The 21997-nt window shown below is 51.4% G+C and overlaps 1 protein-coding gene across 5 annotated transcripts in view; it reads right to left on the bottom strand.

Moving 5' to 3' along the window:
• Positions 1 to 339: 339 nt before the first annotated feature.
• BFSP1 (beaded filament structural protein 1) overlaps positions 340 to 21997 on the bottom strand; it is a 52573-nt gene continuing 30915 nt past the window's right edge. For all 5 annotated transcript variants that reach the window (XM_074347839.1, XM_045508682.2, XM_045508681.2 and 2 more), the window contains 6 exons: positions 16079 to 16174; positions 13371 to 13463; positions 11065 to 11172; positions 5605 to 5825; positions 3339 to 3424; positions 340 to 1494 (listed from right to left, as the gene is read on the bottom strand). In XM_074347839.1, the coding sequence (XP_074203940.1) occupies positions 488 to 1494; positions 3339 to 3424; positions 5605 to 5825; positions 11065 to 11172; positions 13371 to 13463; positions 16079 to 16174 (1611 nt within the window). In that variant the 3' untranslated portion in view covers positions 340 to 487. The remainder of the gene's footprint in view (positions 1495 to 3338; positions 3425 to 5604; positions 5826 to 11064; positions 11173 to 13370; positions 13464 to 16078; positions 16175 to 21997) is intronic.

The following is a 21997-nucleotide window of genomic DNA, read 5'->3' as shown; positions in this document are numbered from 1 at the left end:
CCCAAGAGCCGACGTCAGATCCTTGCTTCAGGATCAGCTTTCTGGGAAACACAAACTAAGACAGACATCTTTTATCATTCTACTCCTAACAAGACACTCCTCAGGCGATCACGTGCCTGTGCTTGAAATGCAGTGAAAATGAGCCGGTGCCATCAACCAGCATGCTTCTGCGTGAAATCCAGACACTGATCTCTAATGAGTGTCCCCATGACCCACGATGAAGGGCATGTCTCTTCCCTAAGCAAGCACGGTTTGGCGGTGACTCAGCAGAGTTCCCCTGTCCTGAGCATGGCTGACCCACCTACAAGCCCGAGACACCTGTTAATTAGACAGAAGACATGCAAGCAAAGAAAACTTTTTAATTAAGGCTTCATCGGTAATGCCAACTACGGTCTAATCCAAACAAGAATCCTCACTCTTGCGTCGTTTGTTCTAAAATACAAAGCACTCCCCTACGATGGCCCCAGGGGATCCTCTCCCCTGGAGCCTAGGCGTTGGAAGAGCATTTCTCTCCCAGTTTCTTCTTGTTTGCCTTTGTCTTTTCAATCATGGTCTCCACAATTACCGCAGTTTCTTCGTACGTCTGAATGCTCTCGGTGGAAATCTTCTCGATGGATTCCATCACTTCCACCTTCTCGTAGGCCAGCGTCCTGGGAGGGCTTCTGGCTGGCAGGCGGCTGCTCCGAGCCCCGTGCCCCTCGGACCCACCCCGACTGACCTGAGGTTCTTGAGCCTGGGGTGGAGATGGTTCGTCTGGACCAGGCGTGACCACGGGAGAGGGCTCCGTGGCCCCTTCAGCCTCCTTCTGGCCATCCTGTTTCTCCTCGGGGCCCTCGAGTCCTTCAGCTTTTATCTCTTCCACTTTGTCTGCGGTGGGCTGGTCGGGTGGCTGTGCATCTTCTTTCTTCTGGGGAGGTGCCTTTCCATCCTCCTGACCATCTTCCTTCTCCAGGGGAGGTCCCTCTCCACCCTCTGGAGGGGGCTCGGGCTGCTGCGGGGAGGGCTCCACCTGGCTGTCGGGAGGCACAGAGCCGTCCCCCTTGGAAACCATCACTCCCCCTTTGGCAGGGACGGACAGGGAACAGAAGCCCGGGTCCACAAAATTGGCATCCCCGGAGACCAGCACGTACCGCCCTTCGGTGTCGAGGTCAGCGGGGGGCTCGGGTTCTTTGGGGCCTCTCACTCTCTCCTTGACCATCTTGCCTAGTTTTTCAAAGGCTTTGCTTATCTTCCCGCCGTCTGGGACATCCTCTGGAGCCCCTTCTGGGCTGGGGGGACTTGCTTCTTCACCATCTGATTCAGGCTTAGACTCACCCTCTTCTTTAAGCACCTCCCGCCCAGGCTTCGTGTCTTCTGGGCCTGTCAGGGGTGCGTCTTCCAGACTGTCATCTGCCTTGTCTTTCACTATAATCTCCTTTTTCCTTGGAACGTTCTTGGGGAGGCCTTTTTGTCTTGGTTTTGCTGCTGTTATATCCTGCACAGCCCTGGTGAGATCTTTAAAAAAAAAAAAAATGGAGGGGGGCAATGAGTCAAGTATAATCACCAATGAAAGAGGAAGAAAAGGTCTTTGTTGAAAGATACGCTAATTATCTCAGAGCCACATGCCTAGCGCTGGGGTGGGGTTTGCTCTGTAGGAGCAAAAGCAACAGGGAAGGATTCATGGGGTCTGTAGCATCCACGGCACACACAGAGGTCCCAGCTCGGCCGGCCACTGTGTGACTTTGGACAAGTCACTTGACCTCTCTGGGCTTGCAGAGGGGAGGGAAGGCACCAACTGTCCCCATCACCCTGGGTACCACTTACTGAGCTATGCGCGCCTCCTGTAATAACACTGTGGGAACAAGGCTCCTGAACCCACCCCACCCCAGCTGAGCTCACAGCCGGTACTTGCATCCACAGACCAGACAGTGGAACCCAATCCACATGGTCATTCTCGCCTCAGGCTTCCCCAAAAATGGAGACACAGAGCTGCCTGGGCCTTTGACGGGTTAGGAGTGGCTTCGGGCATGCGGATGGAATCCATCCACGGTCGCTCCCTTGGTCCACATGCATCTCAAGCTAAATAAACATGACCCTTGATCAGCATCCCCGTCCTCCTAGACAACAAGAGGAAGTGATGCTGTTAAATTCAGAACAGGAATCCCCTGCTCCTGAGGCCATACTCATTCCATCAGACCAGACAAGAGGGAAAATGGAAAGTTTAAGAAAACACAGTCTCTCACCCAGCCTCAGCCACGCGGTTTTCCAGCTTGACTCACACAGTGATTTTTTAACTTTTTCTTCCTAAAGGTCTTTTCCAGTCCCTCTCCACTTCCCTTCGTTAACCAGAGGACTGAGATGCACAGAAGAAGGCATTGATGGGGGGGGGTGCTGACCCTCAGTGACTGAGCAGGAAACGGCAGAAATGGGTCCTGAAGGCATGAGGGAGGAGGAGACGCAGACAGGGACACGGGAAGGAAGCCTGCTGGGCGCAGGTGTGGGAGAAGGGGTACCTGCATGGCCAGCTGCAGGATTTCAGGGCCCAGTGAGGAAGAAGGCAGAGAGGGCCCCCGGCTCAAAGCTGGGAAGAATTTCCAGACAGTGGCAGCAGAGCATCCAACCAAGCGTGGGGACCCTCGGGAGCGCAGCGCCCGGCACAGCCACACGCCCCTGGAGCCGGCCCTGGGGGTCTGGGGACCGCCGCCCTTGCAGCAGTGCTCTGACTCTGGGACCCCATCTCCACAAAGCCCCCTGAGCTCTCTGAGACACGCGGATCAGCAGGCCCCACAAGCAGAGCAGCTCCCTTCTCCCCCGGGCACCGTGCGCTCAGGGCCGGGAGATTCGACTGCGAGCTGACAGCTCACAGGTGCGTGACACCATCCCCAAAGGACCAAATGCTGACGGCAGCAGCCGCACTCGCCCACCAAGCTCTTTCCGCTCCGTTTTGAATGGAAGAGAAAACCAACAATAACTGACCATCTATTCTGCTCCAGATACCAGATTAAGCAACTTTGTATAAAATAGTTCATTTAATTGGGGCTGGAGTGGGGGCACTGGGGAGAGATACAATTCAATAGTCACTTCTTGCCAAAGTCAATGTTGAATTATATTTTTAATCCCCAATTAAATGCTTCAAGTTCACAGAGGGCGTTCCCGAGGTGATTTTTCTCCCTGGAATTTTTTGGCTCAGTCACTCAGCCCCTGTGGGAGAACGTCAGCGAGGGAGACAACACTTGGCACAAAAACACCTCCAGATGGATCGGAGCGGAGCGTGAACGGTCAGTCCAGGGAGAAAGCCACTCGATTTTTTCCCATTTTCCCGGGAGAGAAACTGGCAGAAGCCAGAGCTGGGGACTCACCTTTCCCACCGTGTCGAGGGCTGAGCAAGGCTCCATGGCTTGTGGTGTACAGAGTGATGGGCGTTTCAAAGAAGGCAGAGCTCAGCCTGGCAGGAAGAACCAGAAAGAGTGCGGTCACCATCTTTGACTCATTGGGCCAAACAGATGCCTGGGGGTGGCGGGGGGTCGGAGGCAAGCCAGGCTCTCTCTCATGTTGAGCAAAATGAAAAAGGCTGTGTCTAGATCCAGGTGCTCGTGAACCTCAAATATATTTACACACTGGATGACAACGGAAAGGAAATAATCTCCTCTTTAAGCTCAAGTCATAAACTGTGAAACACACTTAGAGAGAAATTGGAAGGCAGGGATTGCTGATAATCTAAAAATGCCACTTCTCTGTTGAGCAGGGACTTGGTTTGGTTTGTTTGTTCTTTATAATAAAATACTGGCCAGCCCAGGATGAAGTATTTAGGATGTCTAGGGTATGACATCTTCAACTTCTTTTAAAAAAAAATAATTGTATATAATTGGAGAGAACAGAAAGATAAAGCAATTGACACAACATGTAAATAGCTGGTGAATCTAAGAGTACTCAGAATTTCCTTGCTCTATGCCTGCAACATTTCTATCAATTTGAAATTATATCAAAATTAGGAGTTATGCGTAAACCAATGAAAGGGTATCCAGTTACCTTTTGGTGAAGCCCTGCTTCTAAAACAAAATTTTCACAAGGACATTTAAATGCCAGTTCAAGACTTATTTTTGTATGTGTGTGCACGAAGTGTTCACTGTGACATAAATATAATTTGGAGTTCCATACAATACGTTGACCATAACTAGAGAAAGCAAAAGAAAATCTTGCTTTTCCTGCTACACATTAAGGCACTCACAGCCCAGACAGAGCCCCGGGGAGAGGGAAAGAAGAGCTCCTGGGGGAACTCCTGGGTGCTTCTCTTTTAATTTCATCTAAACTCAAAAAATCAGCAAGACTGAATCAAAGAATCTCAACTTAATAGAAAATGAGTGTTGTTATATGAGGCGGCTGCTCTCTGATACACACGCGGTCACGGTTATAGACGCTGACACAGCCGAAGATGTAGACATAGGCGTGGGTATAAACGATGTCAGACGCAGCTGTTGATTTGTACAGGTAGATCATGTGGAGGTAGGTGCAGAGGTGCAGGTACATGAAGACGATGCAGCCACAGATGCTGCAGGTGTCAGTGAGACGTGGGTGTGGGGGAAGGTTTAGGTGATGCAGGCGTAGGTGTAGCTACAGATCACGTAGCTGTGGGTTTATGTGTAGATGACAAGATGACACAGACGTACATGGTGTAGGTGTAGCTGCAGGTGATGCAGATGTGGGCTAGGTGACAGAGACGGAGGTGTACGTGCAGACGACACAGATGCAGGCAATGCAGGTGCAGGTGCAGGTGTCAGTGGAGATGTCAGTGTAGCTGCAGGTGTAGACATAGCTGCAGGGGTCGACGGTGTAGGTGCAGCTACAAATGAGGTAGACAATGTAGATGTGGTGTGGATGGACACACAGGTAGGTGATGCAGCTGCAGAGGCAGACATAAGTGTAGGTACGGGAGGGCACAGATGATACAGACCAGATAACCCAGAGTAGATGGTGGAGGTGGAGGTGGAGATGTGGACGATGATGAGATACAGACACAGAGGCAGAGGTATATTTCCCAGTCACCTTGCAGGGAGTGGAGTTCAAGTCACAGTTCCATTACATGGAGGACACCAGACAGCACACTGACAGCCACGTTACTGCCCCAACCAGATGCTAAACGTCATGATGGCAACAGCAGTAATCAGCAGTAATGACACTGACACCTCTGAGCACTGGTGAGCTCCAGGTCCTGGGCGGGCCCCTCGCCTGTGGCATCTCGAGAGACTATCCTCTCTGCTAAGACACTTAACCCCGACAGGCCTGTGGAGCTGAAAGGAGCCTTCTCCATGAGGCCTTCTGATCACCCTACTTAAAATTTCAAACACTCCCACCATCACCCTCACCGCCACCCCTCCTCCCTGCCACACAACTCACTCCACAGACCTGTCACAGGTCACGCACGCACCCTCTGTTACAAATTCACTCATCCTCCGTCTCCCCCGTGAGCATTCAAGCTCCGTGAGGTCATGGGTTTCGGTTTGATTCCCTGCCACATCCCCACTGCCTGAACTGGCCCACAGGAGGCACTCAACAAAGATCTGGGAAAAGCAGGTGGCCGGATGGAGCAGTCGCCACGACCGCAGCCATGCCCGACTGTGACCACACCTGTTGCCTTCGTTCTCAATGATGCGATGATAGCGATCCAGCTCGTTCCTCAGGGTCTGCTGGGCCACCACCAGCTGCCGGCAGTCATAGGAAGACCTCTCCAGGCTCCTCTCCGCCTCCTCGATCTCCCTCCGCAGGGTGTCGATCTGCTCATTGTAGAGCTGAATCTCGTCATCGTAACACTCGTGGGCATCTTTAATAGCTTGCTCTAGGGCCGCCGTCTGTAGGCAGAGACACCACCGTCAGGAAACCCTCCCACCCTCTCCCTGAAGACACAGGCTTGGCAGGGAGGCCCTGGACTCGGTGCAGCCACTTTTATTGGCTTTGCTGGCTTGTTTCTCTTTTCTCTGTCAGCAGAGAATCCTTAAGCCACAGAGGAATGTGAAAACAGAACCCCTTCTCCTTACGCCTGCGCCAGCTCCCCCGAACCCAGCCCCTAACAGAGCCCTCCCCAGGGGCAGCAGGAAGACGGTAAACCTGGAAAGTAAAAAAACTGCTGTCCACGGAATAAAAGGTACAATTCAAATAAGTACGTTCTTCATACTTCACTGAGTTAGCATAAATCTGACAGCCGAAAAATAAGTAAAAAGGAGACTGGTCTGATGCTGTCCCATCTCACACATCTGAAGGGTCCCGGCATCCATGGGCCCCCACTCTCCTGACCAGAGTCACAGAACCAGGACCCAGGCTGGCTCCTCTCCGGGACATCCCTCTCCGGGAAAGGAAGCTCAGAATAGCAGGCTCTAGACTCACTGGGACATGCGTGCAGAAGCTGAGAAGGCCTATTCTTCAGAAAGACACAGAAATGAAGCCAAAAGGCAAAGACAACAGAGGTGAGTGAGCCTGGGAAAGAGGAAAGAGGGGATGAGGGAGACGGTGAGAGAGGGAGCAGCTGCCTCAGATCCTGGCTCCAGGCTCCTGCACACAACCTGCTCCCAGACTTCACCCACCACCTCTACACCCTGATCCTTTGCAGGGAAAATATCCTTCCAGTGGAGAAAGCCAACAGACACCACCTTAACCAAGCGATCTCAGTTGCACCCCCAGGTCGGAGGCACAGCCACACGATGCCCCTGGCGAGAGGCACCGAGGACACTCACGTGCTGTGCTTCTGCCACAAACACGGGGCCTCAGCCTAGTACCAAGAACACACCAGGGAAGCCCCAGTGGAGGGACATTCCACAGAACAACTGGCCACCAAGGCCATGAGAAACAAAGGCAGAAACTGCTCCAGACCGGAGTAGGAGACAGGGCATCTAAATGCATGAAGGATCCAGGACCAGGAAAAACGACGTGGGTGGGGTAATGATGGGTGAGAGTCAGGCAAGTCTGTTACCAGGTTGGTGTCACCGTCAACCACTGCGCTGTGTTATTAAGATGTTGACCCCGGGGGAACTGGATGAAGAGTGTGGGAAATCTCTGTGCTATTTTGCAGCTTCTTAGACTTCTAAGATTATTGGAAAATAAACCAAAAAATACCCTTGCTGTTTAAGTGAGTTTAACCAGGTTTTTGTTCCTCATTAAAAATATCTCCATTCAACATCTGAAACTAACACAACACTGTAAATGAACTATACTTCAAGTTTTTAAACGGTAAAGAAAAATTCTCCTGCCTCAGTCTTCTTAGGTCCCCAGACTCCTTTGGGTCCAAGGTCATTTCAAAGAGGAAAAAGAAATCAAGTGTCCTTCACTGATCACACTGTCTTACCAAAACTGGCCACCAGATGGTGCTAGGCGACTTCAATGAGAAATGACACCTTGCTTTCCGAGTAATGTGTGACTTTTTTCACTTTCCTGTCACAGAAACTCAGCTGATGCAATTTAGAGAACCCGAATGCCTGTCCTTTCTCTCCCACTGGTGAGAAGTGCCTTCCCCAGGGGTCTCCTGTGCAGTCTACGTTCGGCCTCAAAGGAGCGGCCCCCACTTCCAATTGCGGGTTCCGTTCCGGGCAACCTGCGGACCAGTGTTCTCCAATTCGAGCCAGCAGAGCCCCCTGGAGGGCTTGTTAAAAGAGATGGCTGGTCCCCGCCCCAGAGTTCCTGATTCAGCAGGTCTGGGTTGGGCCTGTGAATGTGTGTTTCTGACAAGTTCCCAGGTGACGCGGACGTTGCCGGGTCAGGTACCGCCCCCTGAGGACCCGGCTGTGGAGGCGCTGGACGCATCAGATGCCCTAACCCTTGGCAGAACCAGCTGCCGCAGCCCTGCCCACCCGCAGCGCTCCCTCGCCCACCCCCACCACGTCCCCAGTCACAGCACCGGCCCTGCCAGGGGCTACACCGCCCAATCTCCCTTGGAGCGCTCAGCCTAGCTACTCCATTGGGAAGGCACTGAAACCTTTTAAAGTCAGCAAGCAGTCAGCCGTGACTATCTCTTGAATAGGGCTATGGGGGGGTCTGAGCCAGGAACGCAGCTGGAGGTGGACCAGATGTAGAGCATTCTGGCCCAACATGGGACCTACCCTTTACATCAGTGTCTTCAGAGTGTGGCTCCTGGGCCAGCAGGAGCCTCTGGAAATTTAGAAATGCAAAATCTTGGGCCACACCCACACCTACTGTGTCAGAAACTCTCCAGTGGGCTCCGCCACATCTGTGGGGTTTTTTTAATTATTTTTTAAATTAACTTTTGTTTATTTTGAGGGAGACGTAATTAGGAGTTTTTTAATTTATTTATTTTAATGGAGGTGCTGGGGATTGAACCCAGGACCTCGTGCATGCTAAGCACCCACTCTGCCACTGAGCGATACCCTCCCCCCACGTCTGTGTTCTAATTAGAGCTAATTAGGCAGACTTCTGGCCCCCATGACCTTTGCCCCTTAGCTTTAGACCCATGAATATGTTATGTTACACAGCAAAGGAACTTTGCACATGTAAGTGAGGTTCTTAATCAGTTGACCTTAAAAAATAGGGAGATTACTCTAGCTAATCCGTAATCGTATGAGCCCTTAGGAGCAGAAACCAGAGAGATCCCAGCAGCCAGCAAAGGAATAGGGCCCCCTGTCCTTCTGACCCACACAGAACTGAGTCCTGCAGGCAACAGGACTGGGACAGGAAGCAGACTGTGATCGCTTCTCGGCCTTTTGGCTGATGTCAAGGGCAGGAAGCAGATTGTCCCCCAAGAACCTCTAGATAAGGGGGCCCCAGGTCGGCCAACACCTTTATTTCAGCCTTGTGAGCCGCAGAGCAGAGGCACCGGCCCATCCTGGCCTGACCTCTGACCTACGGAGCTGTGAGGTTACACGGGACTGCTGTCTAGGCCCCACTTCGTGATTTCTTCTGGCCGCAAGAGAAAACTAACAGAAGTCATGTTTCATTAGACCCACTGCTAGATTTTACCTATTATAAGTACATATACCATTATATAGGAATGATTTGGTAATATTTTGATATCTAATTCAGCAGTTAATGTTTTGTTTCAGTGTAACTGGTTTCCTTTCAATAATATGTACTTTATTTTATGCCTTCAACAACATTTTTCTGAGAAGGGGTCCAGGGGCCTCACCTGCTGGATGGGCAGGGGGTGGGGGTGGAGGGAGAGTGTGGCACAGAATGGAAGGTGAAGTCCCCCGATTCAGAGAGGCAAGGACGAGTAAGTCCTCCTGCAGCCACTACGGGGGGAGACAAGTGCCAAGCAGAGACTTATTTCCCAGGCTCAGAAACTAGCCTAATCCTTTATGACATGTCCTGTTTGTACAGTCAGCAAATGCACATGTGTCCACAGAGAGAGAAGCACTCTTTTTGTCCTGGAACTGGACTTGAACACATCAGGCTGGGCTCTCTTGTCTTTCCTCAGTCTCTAGGGCACAGTTTTCCAACTTCATCACCATGACCACGGGAAGAGCCACATTTTACATCACAAACCACATACATCACACAAAGATATATGTATGTGTGTGCATCTGAACACATATATACTTAAATACACACACATGTTTAAAGCAAAGGTCACAGAACAAGCCCTACCTGCACTTGCCATGCACTCTGTTATTTCTTATCTTACCTCATTTATTCATTTCCGTCTGCCTAGTGTTGTCAATTTCTTCTTTTCTAACGCCAGGCGATTCCGCGGAATTCATTTTACAACCCACTGGTGGTTTGGAAAACACCGGTCTCTAGAACCATGACTGGGTTTGTATTCATTTCTCCAGACTCTCATTCACACACACATATACACACATGCACACGTACACTTACATATGCACATATACATGGATGTGTACACATAGACATTCTATACCCACACACATGCACATGTAGAAAAATAAGCACCACACATACACAAATAAATACACATACACATACACATACACTCACACTCACCCTCCCCCATCCTTTCAGGGTCTCAGAGGAAACCACACACTCACTACCAAGTCACCAATATGGTGCATCTGGCCCCCAAGCCATGGTTTGTCACAAGAGAAGGATGAGTTTTGAGGGCAGTCCCAGCTTTCTTGAGCTGAGATCTTTGCCTCAGGGGACCATCGCCAGGGTGCCGTTTGCTCTCTGGTGGCCCCTGAGCTGCTGCGCAGTGAGTGGGCAGCGTGGAGCCTGGGGTAGGAATTCAGATTGTGAGCTCTGCAGTCCTGGGATCCAGAGGACACTGAGTACCTGCAGAAAGTACCTCATCCCGTGGCTTCAACACATTTCGATCTTGTAGGCGTTGGTGGGATAGAGACAGAGTAATGTATAATGTCTAATGGTCCAAGTTTTTACAGAGGCAGGTTTTTTAAATTTGTGTTCTCTTGTCCCGTATGTGTAGTTCTCAAACCAAATGTCAACTTACTTTATGATTTGGGAAATGTGGTTTCCCAGCGTGGGAAGGTACATTATCCTAACCCAGGGTTCCCACCAGAATAGCCAGGTTTCCGGTAACAAGAGAGAAAAGCAGAAGAAATCAGGGGAGAGCGAGCCATGAAGCAAGAAGGAAGCCCACAGAAGCAGGACTGAGCCTTGCCGTTAAGTTTAGTTTTCAAATTAAGCTGCACCAAAAAAAGATGAGGGGGTGGGGATGGACATGTGGATTCTCCTCTAGCAAACGCTGAGCAGGAGCAAATCCTGACACAACCAGTCTCTCTAGGGTTGCAGCCAGATTCCAAGAGAGAGACTTTCAGGTCATGAGAAGAGAAAAGTGAAGCACAGGTGTGAGCAATAGGGAAATAAAAAGCCCCAACACACGTCCGCTTCTTATTTTTAAAAACAAGGCTAAACTGGGCAAAATGGATCAGTTATGCAGAAGTGGGGATAGCCTTACCCTTGGTGAGGGAGGGGCGGTGACTCACGGGGGCTCGAGAGGAACCTCTGGGGGGACAGGAAAGCCCTCTGTCAGCACAGACAGCTGGTCCCCCCACCCATATCACTGCTTCTGGCTCTGAGGGCTGGACACACAGGTGTGTTGAGTTTGTGGGAATTCACTGAGTTGGACGCACGTGACCCCTGACAAGCCCGTGCAGGTTGCGGGTGTACCTGGGCCTGCAGCTCGGCTCTCTGGGTCTGCAGGAGGCAGATCATCTCTCGGCCATCCGCCAGCTGACTCTGCAGGGCGGCGGCTTCCCGTTCTGTCAGAAGCCTCTCCTGCACAAAAAAAGCCAGACTCAGCACTCACACAGGCTCGACGTGCAGGGAAATGCGAGGAGGAAAGGGGTGAGGGGCCCTATTTTTGTCCACCCCAAATTCACAGGCCGAAGCCCTAACCCCCAATGGGTTGGTGTCACTCTGGGATCACAGGAGAACAAGGCAGAAACAAGACCGCTTTGCATATGTGCCTGAGCTCAGACCAAAAGACCACTGTGCAACCACCAAAACGGCCACTAACACCAGTGACGCCACTTCGTTGCCAAGCCCCGCCTCAGCCACACTCCATTTCTCTGCCTCCAAGGTATAAACTATGGGGATGCTCAGTTGCACGACCAGCCTCCTCTGGAAGCACCCAGCCGTCAGGGCCCCGCGTACCCACCCTCACCCGCCAGGGCACCCCACACGTGTCCCTCCCCCACGGCGCACACGCCCCTCTCCTGCAGGGAATAATAAACCAGCTTTATCTGACCACAGGGGTGTCACCCGTGGCCTCTGGTGAGAGGGCACAGGCATTGTGCTTTAAGGACACAGCAACCCCATGCTCCCAGGAAGCAGCGCTAATTACATCCTTGATAACTTTCCGAATCTGCTTATTAGCGTGCACGTGAATCCCTGAGCGTCTCACTAAAACGCAGATTCTGACTCAGCAGACCTGCTGGGGGTCGGGCTGGAGCGTCTGTGCGTCTCTCAACCTCCAGGCGATGCTGCGGATCGCTGGCGATCATTGACGCTGTCAAACTACCTGTAGACGCCTCTATCAATCTACAGCTCAGAGGAACTGGGTTACCAGGGAACAGATGGTATGATTTTAAAAGTGTGAGCTGACGTAAAACACCTTTGCACTAAAGGGGAACAGATTTGCAAAGAAGAAATAAGGTGTCTGGAAAGACACCTCTGACAAAGAAAATTATGCCTCAGGAGGAGCTGCTCTTCAGGCCTGAATGGCAGCCCGGTTACACTAAGGGCAGCGGGAGCCTGCAAGGGTCATTGGTGGGAAAGGCAGACAAGAATATTCTTGTCGGGAACAAAAAGTAACTTCCCTGCCTCTTAATTGTTACTTGGCAGGGTTCTAAAGTGTCTCCAAAAGCAAATTTCGGATTTTCTTTAGCTTTGATATAAAAAAAAATTAGTTTAAAACAAACCAAAAAATCCTCGAGCAGTCAGCCACCCACCGGTTCTGTGAAGTGGGGCTCTGGGCAGATTTCTGTCCAAAGGCACCCTTGCAGAAAAACTCAGAATCTTACCAGCTGACCCGTCCACAGCGCCCTGTCCCCGCCTCCAGTCCTCTGGAGGAAGGGCAAGTGACATTTGTGTTTTAATCTGCATCCTTTTCGGTCACAAAATCCCATAAACCACATTAGGGGAAAAGACACACCGCCATCCTGTTGAGCTGCTGGACAGCGGAGTGAAGAAGGAATTTGGAACATTATACTGGGACTACGGTTTTACATCCAAATCCCGATTTTTTAAAAATTGGCTTCAATCATCTCTATGCTTTCCCAAGAATTTTCATGTCACAGACTCGCATAATCATTAGCAGAGCCTGACCTTGAAAACATAGTCACTAGGGGTCTGAGGCTCTCTGTACTCAAAATGATGGTCCAATTGATACGAGAGATTAAGAAAACAAACAACACAATTAAAAAAAAGGGGGGGGCAAATGACTTGCCTAGGAGCCCAACAAAGAAGTTATCTGGGTGGCAAATAAGCACCTGAAAAGATGCTCTGCATCATTAGTCATTAGGGGCTGCGAGTTACAGGCACAGCAAAATACACAGCATATCTATTAGCCAACAGCAAAGCCAAAACAAAACCCGACAGAGCCAGCACTGGCAAGGACGCAGAGCAACATAAACTCCCACCCGCTGCCGGCGGGGATGCAGTGACGCTGCAGCGCTTGGGAAATGGTCTGCTGGTTCCTGACAAACCAGGCGAGGAAGAAGAGCCCGTAATCCCCAAAGGAAGTGCCTAGGAAGTGGTCAGGGACACAGTCTACATCCTCAGATGTCTAAACACCAGCCTGCACTGTCTGGGTGGAAGAGCAGAAGAGTGAACTTCAAACGTGAGTGCCCAGTGCAGGCGGGGAAGTGTTAACCCACCGCGGACACCTCTCCCTGGGTCTCTGTGAGCCGGGCTCGCAGGCTGCACCACGGGCCTCCCCGGGGCGTCCCCTGCAGCCTGAGCTCCGTCCTTACCTCTCTCATCCCGCTCGTTATGGTGGCTGCTTGCGGGGTGGTCTGGATGATCTGCTGCAGGATGGTGACGTATGTCTGAATCTCCAGAAGGTTCTGTTGGGGGGAAGGGAAGCATTCTCGTTCAAACCTGAGCGGCCGGGATTTTTCCCTCCAGGACCAGGTGACCCCAGGGGCGAACGCTTCTGCGCGCTCCACTGTCACAAGTAGGACGGACCGCGATCTGTGCAGAGGGCACTTTACCCTCCTCAAACCGTCACAAGGACAACAGGCCGGTGGGCGAACCGAGGCTTGGTTTTGTCACCTGCCCCTTCAGTTACATGGCTGCTTTGTGCTGTCTCCGCAGAGCCCTGGATGGCAGGGGTCCGAGAGAAAAGCACGGATGAAAGACAAAGAGGCCCCAGGGCACAGAGGACCCCTGCCGACCCCAGAACGGAGCCATGCTTCAAAGGACAGGCTCTGGTCAGTCGGACCTGGACTAACTCACTTACTGGCTTTCCTAGCTGCATGTGGCCTCAGGCAAGCTACTTAAACCTCCTAAAACTCAGAATCGGCTACAAAAGAGGGCTAGCAGTCTGGACGGGGTGCCTGATCTCTCTTACCAGCAGAGCTCCGAGCGTGGGGGCCGATGACACAGCACAGCTGCCCCCCTCTGGAGAGCTGCCCTCGGCCGGACAATGGTCATCTGGTCCGGGAAGCTACAAAACTCCCCCTCACCCCACCTTATCCCCAACCTGGACCAATGACTCCCTGGCACAGGAGGACCAAAGCCAACCCTCTTGCCTCAAGGTGGGACCAGCCCTGTGGTGCGATTCATGCTGCAGAGCCCCCCACGGGATCAGGCTGAAGCTCAACTCCAGGGAAGCGCACAGCTCTGCTCAGCTGCTCCCCCTGTGCCATCCCGCTCCCCGCCTTCTCCTGGGGGCTCTCCATCAACACAGCACCTTGGGCTCTGCTGCCAAGGAACCCAAGACTCTCTCGAAAGGCTCTTGTTGGGATAAGACAGTGCACAGAAGATTCAGAATATGAGCTATTGTTGTTGTTATTATTATTATTATTATTATTCTAAAAAGCCTTGAAGGATGCTTTGAGCTGCACAGAAACTGCCCCCCAGGCCCCGCTCCCAGCATTCCTGAAAAGCACAGCAGAGGCAAGGAGGTAGGTGGGGAGGAGGAAACAGGCGGGTCCTGATAGGAAGTTGGAGGGGTTGGGGGAGAGGGGGCTATCCCTTCTGTGCAGAGCATCAGGGCTGCTCGCGATGCTGAAGCAGGTATACACTGAGGCAGGAGGAGAATCTGACGTCAGCTGAGCACTTGCCAAGCTCCAGGCGGTACCAGGCGCTGCACGTGTATCACCACGTAGCCTTAGTTTGTGCTTCCCAGCAGCAGATGATTGTAGATTGAATGCTGTGTCCTCCAAAATTCACATGCTAAACCCCTAACCCCCAGCGGGATGGTATTTGGAGGTGGGGCCTTTGAGAAAGAATTAGATTTATACGTGGTCATGAGGGTGGGGCCCCAGATGGGATTAGTGCCCTTAGAAGAAGAGGCTCTAGAGAGCTCTGTGCACACGAACCCAGGAAAGCCAGCTGAGCGCACAGTGAGAAGGCAGCCGTCTGCAAGCCGGGAAGAGGGCTCTCACCAGAGCCCGACCTGCTGGGACCCTGATCTCAGACTTCTGGTCTCCGGAACTGAGAAACGAATTTCTGTTGCTCATAAGCTACCCAGTCCATGGCACTTTGTTACAGCAGCCCCTACTAGGATGCAGAAGGATCTGAGTGCAAACAGTTTAGCTGGGCGAAGGCACCGAGAAACACAAGTACTGGAGCAGGGAGGTGAGACTGGGAAGGAAAGGCAGCCGAGATAAGGCTCCGTGTTATCAGCTGAGCGGCCCCCGTGGGTGCCAGGAGCTAGCCGGGACCTTGGAGCCAGGCAGAAAAGCAGGTGAGCGGGAGCTGGGGCACGTGTCCGCCATCTCCCGGCCGTCCCTGCGACGCGGCTCCCAGGGCATCAACTCCCCAACACGTCCTGTGAGGCAGAGCTGCCCTCTGCTGCCTCGAGAGGGCCCTGAGGCAGATCTGGGCAGCTGGAGGGAGGCCAGAGCCCACTGGGGAGGTCAGCCCCACGGGCCCCGCCAGGCTCACACGTCAGCTACGCTCAGGTAACACAGCTGTGCGGGAAGGAGGGCCTGGCATTCACATTTTGAAGATGAAGAAGCTCAGAGAGGTTAGGCCACTGGCCCTCGGTTACACAGCTCCAGGACTGGATTTTCCCAGAACATAAAGCCCCCACACACACACACGGGGAGGCCTGTGAGAAGCTGGTGGGGGTCGGGGCAGAGCACAGCAATACATGAGAGGCTCCTGAATGCCACGTGTTCCATCAGAAGCAGCACTAAAAAATTACAATTGTTGCATTTTCTGAGGGGAAGCACTTGACAGGCTAGAGGCCAATCAAGACGGAGCTATAGACCATCCTGTGGACTGGACGGCATTACACAGATATGAGCTCCCACCCCTGCCACGCACACGCACACACACTGCCACCTCCTCCTCGACACACGCCTGGTTCACTGAGGGCCGTCCAGCAACCAGCCCACCAGGGCCAACGCACACAAAAGGAAGCCCGCTCCAGCCATCTCATGTTTCAGCCCCCCACGAGTGCCCTGGGCCGGCTTTCTGGGGGGAGGGGCTTCAGAAGGGCCACAGTTACCTTTTTGAACCTGTCCTTGGCCGCACTGATATCGTCCTGCAGAAACTGGGCTTCGATCTGAAGGCGCAGGTTACGCAGCAAGGCCTCATCAGCTTCCTGCGGAGAGAGGCACGGGTCCCAGCCTTGAGGGTCTGCGTGGGGCATCGGGCATGGGGAGAATCCAGCCCGGTGGCTGAACACCCAGACCCCCCTCCCCGGGGCTTACTGAAACGCAGGCTGTGGTTTGGTCCAGGAGGGTGTCTGAGATTCTGCATTTCTAGCAAAGCATTGGGTTAGCCCACTGGACCTGGTCTATAATAGCAGTTCTAGTGGGGAGTGGTTTTGCCCAAATCAGGAAATTTGACAATATCTGGAGATATTTTTCATTGTCAGTTGGGTGGTGGGGTGTTACTATGGGTATCTTCTGGGTAGAGGCCAGGGATGCTGCTGAATGTCCTACAATACACAGGACAACCCCACCCAGCAAAGGATTAACCAGTCCAAAATGCCAATAGGGCCAGGGTGAGAAACCTTGATAGAGGAAGATCAAGGAGAAAGCATATATTTACAGACCAATCACCTTAACATTTAAGTTAAGTCTGTATTTGTTCTATGTCCTGTCATCAATGAGTTGAATTTCTAAGACTAAGAAATAGTTTTCCCTTAACACAGAAACCTTAGTTTTAAAAGGAAGCTAGACCCTTATCTTACACCATTCACAAAAATGAACTTAAATGGATTGAAGACTTAAATGATTTAACACCTACACATAAAAATCCTAAGAAAACAAAAGTCAACAGTTAACAAGTGAGACTGCATCGAACTCAAAACCTCTGCTCAGCAAGAGACCCTCAACGAAGTGAAAAGACAGCCTGTGGAACCGGAAACCTTAATTGTAATAGTTTTCTGGGCTACCGACACTTACTTAAGACCATGTATCTTCAATATCAAGTGCGTTTTTAACATGAATAGCGTTTGTTCCTTTAAAGTTGGAAATGAGACTTAGGACAGAAAGCTGAATGTTCTCACCAAACTTTTCGATACTTCATCAACTTTTATCTCATTGACCTTGTTTGGATCAACCAAATAGATATGAAAACACGTGCATGGTCCTAATAACATAGCACTGTGACGTCTGGAATTAAATACTTCAGCAGTTCAGCGAGCTGTTACCAGTGTGTGTTACTTGCCCCTTCTCCGGAGACACCTCCACTACCTAAGGCCTCGCTAAGTGAATTTTTACTGCCTTCCTAATGGCTTGTTAAAAAGCATGATGACTGTTAGCAACAGGCTCTCATTAATACAGATATGTGGTTTGCTAAAACATTTAAGACACTCTACCCCCACATGAAAAGTTAGGACAGTTAAAGTATGTGGCCTGACCAAGATATTCTGAGATACTGGCCCTCCTGGCTCTAGTTGGGTTTAGCTTCCAGGGAGGCCTTTGGCCTGCACTCCTAGGAAAGGCACTCGAGTCCTTATGACCATCCCTGTAAAAGTCCACTGGTGTAGGAGGAGACGATCGTCTGATGCTGACGCTGAGGATATCAGAATCCTGACTTTACTGTATCACCTGCCTTGAAGGAGCTTTTCATGCAAAGTGTCACCTTGGCATCTAAAACGACAGGGAGCCGGGACTTCGTGAAGAACAGGCTGCACGAATTTTGGGAGCCTGCATCGGAATAAATGCTTATTTAGTACATATCTGTCCGTGTGAATTTGGTCTGAAACTTCAGAAAGATGGTCAAGGAGTGGCCAACGCTCACCCAACTCAAACTTCTGGAACTGTTTTGTCCACCCAAGAGCACTTCAGAGTTTACCTTTGCGCTAGATCAAAGCAGAGGTGTGCTTCTAGAAGGACACGATGAGGGAACAGGAACCCTGCTCAGCCTAGCAACCCTCCTCCCTCAGAGGCCCTTCAGGCAAACCCGTGGAACCTGAGGGCTCTGCCCAGCACAGCTCAGAAACCGGTCTCCCCTTACAGACGAGAAGGCTGAGACCAGGCTGAGCCAGCACTCGTGCAGCTAGTTAATGGCAGTTAACAGGGACGATTATGGGACTGGAATGTCTTGGGCTTCTCTCGACCATCAGAGGGCTGAGTGCTGAGCACTGGTCCCACCCCGCAAGCTGCCTGCCACGCTTCCCCACCACCCCCCAGATCACGCCAAACAACCGCTCTCAGGTCCCATCGGCCAACCTTTAACCCTGCTCACAGCGACAATAAAAGGCCAGCCCACATTTGTCCTTGCAGGAGAGATTAACCAGATGCTCTGCAAGCACATTCTCTTGCTTTGAGGACAGTCATCTGATAAACGGCCTCGGAACACTCCCGAAGGTGAGCAGCTGTCGCTGGGATGTGCAGTTGCTGATTCAGGGGGAGAACTCGTTTGGAAGTGTTTTCTTTCGTGCGTGCCAGAGCTCAGCAATGTGTAGACGCTTGTGGTTTCATTATGCTTTGGATGCTGGCCGCTGCATTTTCAAAAGCTCCACCAGCAGAAGCGCCTCGATTTTTCCAAATCGAGACTCTGGGCCAACCGTCTAACGCTAGGAAACACTCCAACCCTGGTACCGTGTCTGTTTCACATCTAGGCCAGTGGTTCTCCAAGTGTGGGCCCTGGACCGCACTCCTGGAATGACTAGAAAGGTAACAAATCTGGTGTCTCCCAGACCTGCCGGGTCAGGACTTCCAGGCTGAGACCCAGGAGCCTGTGCTAACACACCCTCCGGAGGGCGTACACCGAAGATTCAGAACCACCGGTCAAGACTGTTTTTGAGAAAGGGACTGGAGAAGTAAGTAGACTCTAATGTACCCTTGAAAAATCAGCCTTGCCCACCCAGCCACAGAAATGCTAGAAAGCCATTAAAAACCCCAGTGTCTGTATCCAGGCCCAGCCTCAAACCCAGCCTTGGAGAAGCCCAACTAAAAAAATAAACAACAAACAAAACAAAGCAAAAAAAAAAAACTGCTAACGAATGGGTATTCAAATTCTTTTTAGATTTATAGTTAATTAGGGTTTGATTAAAAAACACCTACTTCAATCCTGGATGTCAAAAACCTTTCCAAAAATGTTGGGGTCACTTCCCTTCCAAGCGCCGGCCTGGAGGAAGATGCTGGGTGAGTCCTACCGCTCCCCACCCTCTCTCCCTCCCCCCGGCCCCCTCGCCACCTCCGCTTGCTCTCTCTCCCTCTCTCCCTCCACATCCTTCCTCTCTCTTCCTCTGCCCTTCTGTTCTTCCGCTGCCAGCTTCCTCCTAAACTCTCCTCTCCCAGGCCCCTCTCTTCTGCTCCAGAGGTTCATTTCCAGCCTCAGATGAATTCTCGGGCACAGGAAGGCTTGTAGCCCTGAAAGCGAAAGCTTCATGCCCCATTCTTTCATCCCCTAAACTCCCTCGCCTCTGGCTCCTTCCCAGACGTGTTTAAGACACACGAATTACATGGGAAAGCCCCTGTGGCAGGTGCTTAAAACAACTGCATTTCTTAAAGTTGTTTTCAAGTGAAAGCATTTGATCAGAACCCACGTCATTATAAAATTCTAGGGATTCCAAGAAAAAAAAAAAGAGAAATCCTAAAGTCTATTCCTTATAGCTTATATATATATATGAACTGTGAGTCCTAGAGGTTAGCCAAACCCAAAGATTTAAAAGCCATCGGGAATTCTTAATACATCCAAAACCTTAAAATCTGAATAACTTTGGCCAGAGCATGTAAGTAGTATGTTGAGGAATTTATTTTATTTCAAAGTGCATAGCAAAGAACGGCTTTAACTTATTTGGCTGTTAAAAATATAGGCACTCTGTTCGGGAGGTTTGACTACACGGGCAGTATTCACAGATGGCAGCTTCATGAACACAGCAGCATCCAGGCCTGTCCATACATTGTGATGTTTTCCAAGCCATATTCAAAGACTGGGTCAGTGATTCCTAGTGTACCTCCTTTCCCACGGCCACGGCCGAGGAAGAAGCTGTCCCACGAGACCAAAGGAAATGGACAGTAGGCTGAGTTGACCATCAAAACCTGGTTGATGTGAGGGATGGAGACATTCCAAGCTTTGTAGACTAAGATCAGTGACCTGACAGCTAAGCAGACATGAATTCTACTGTCCCTCCTTCTTCTCCTGTGACCATGTCAGGGGACAGAGAACTGGAAGGTCCAGCCTTCACCTGGCCAAGCCCTTGAGAGGCTATCTTAGTTTGAATTTCTCAGAAGCTGACCCCGAGGCAAGTACTGGGTACCGGTGATTCCAGGGCACAGGGAGAGGAACAAAGCCAATAAAGGTGTGTGATGAGCAGGTTCCCTCTGTGGACAACAGGCTCAGTCCTGCGGGGACCTCCTGAGAGACCAGAAAACTCACCTCTGCAGTGCTGCCACGAGGGGTGGGCCAGCCAGGGACTCAGCCACCCTCTCCTGCCCCTCAGCGGCCAAGGGTCGCTCCTGGGGTGCTAACGCCCGCACTTCTGGACTCTGCCTCCTTCGGATCAGAAGCTGCCAGTGTTCTCAGTGTGTCTGCATGACCTCAAGGGTGGCCCGGGGATGGCGGTGGGCAGGGGCGCCAACATCAAGTGCAAAGGGGCCATTTTCACCCGGAGACTCTGGCTTTGTGTCTGCCTCCGGAGGGACGGCCATTCCCTGCCCATCCTCAGGAGGGAAAGAATGAACCATGGACACAGAAGACCCTACTCCTGCCCACACCTGCCGTGGATGGGCGGCGGGGCTCCTTAGCTTCGCCAAGGATGAGTTCTCTCACTGACAAAGAGAAGGGATTGGACCAGGTCATTTCTGAGGGTTAAAAATCCCCAGACCACAAGGCTGTTCTGAGGCTCCCACAAGCTAGTACAGGGACCTCCCCAGCTCACTGTATCTGCATCCTGTGTTCACTCGCGATTTCTGCCCTATCCAAAATCTTCTACTGTGATTCACCCTGTATTCTTTTCAAATTCATTCATTTTTATTTCCCTTTATTTAAAAAGAAACTTTCATGTCACCTGCTGTAGATGTCCAGTGGGCCTGAGACAGTCCAGTTTCAATTGACCTGCACAATTACCCTGGCACAGTGTCCTGATTTGGATGGCACAGCATATGCTCAAACAGGGAAGGGCACAGAAGCATCACACAGCAGGTAACATAAACAAAGCAAAAGTCAGCGTCTCTAGAGTGTAGTTCTGACTTCCCAGCAACTAGCAGAATAATCCAAGACAACAGAGGATGGACAAAGCCAGGAAATGGCCAGCAGGCTGACCTAACCCTGAGCTAAACTTGACTCTCCAAAGCCGTTGCCTGGAGTCCCACGTGGAGAAGAATCTTAAGGCCACATCTGGGCACAGCAGGGAAGGGTGCCAGGTTTTATCAGCAACTCGGATGAGGTCATGGGCGATGAAGCGGGGAGGGGAAGGCAGCCAGGTATCCTGGATAAGCAACCTTGCAACTACTCAGCCCCCGTGGGTCCTTCCCCTCTGACACTCGAGGTCTGAAGCGATCAGAAAAGGATAATGCTTACAGCTGTTTGCCATCCCTGGTTTTGTCCAACCTCTGTGGTCCAGGATTATTCTGCTATTTGGTGGTCAAGTTCTCCTGGCTAAAGCAGAAAATCCAATCAGTTAGAATGATGATGGAGGATCCAAAGAAGGAAACTGCCCCTGCAAGGAGCAACTCCACACAACCCCGCAGGAGGGTCTCCAGCAGGAAGCTGGGCATGTGAACTCACTCACAGAGTTTCAGTTGAAATTATGAACTCAAGAAGGAGAGTGATATCACCTCACACCAGTCAGAATGGCCAGCATCAAAAAGTCTACAAATAATAAATGCTGAAGAGGCTGAGGAGAAAAGGGAACCCTCCACACTGTTGGTGGGAATGTAAATTGGTGCAGGTGCTATGGAGAACAGTATGGAAGGTCCATAAAAAATTGAAAATAGAGCTACCATATGATCCAGCAATCCCACTC

Source organism: Camelus bactrianus, chromosome 19 (genome assembly GCF_048773025.1).
Source record: "Camelus bactrianus isolate YW-2024 breed Bactrian camel chromosome 19, ASM4877302v1, whole genome shotgun sequence".
Taxonomy (NCBI): Eukaryota; Metazoa; Chordata; class Mammalia; order Artiodactyla; family Camelidae; genus Camelus; species Camelus bactrianus.
This window is presented reverse-complemented; position numbering and strand designations above follow the sequence as displayed.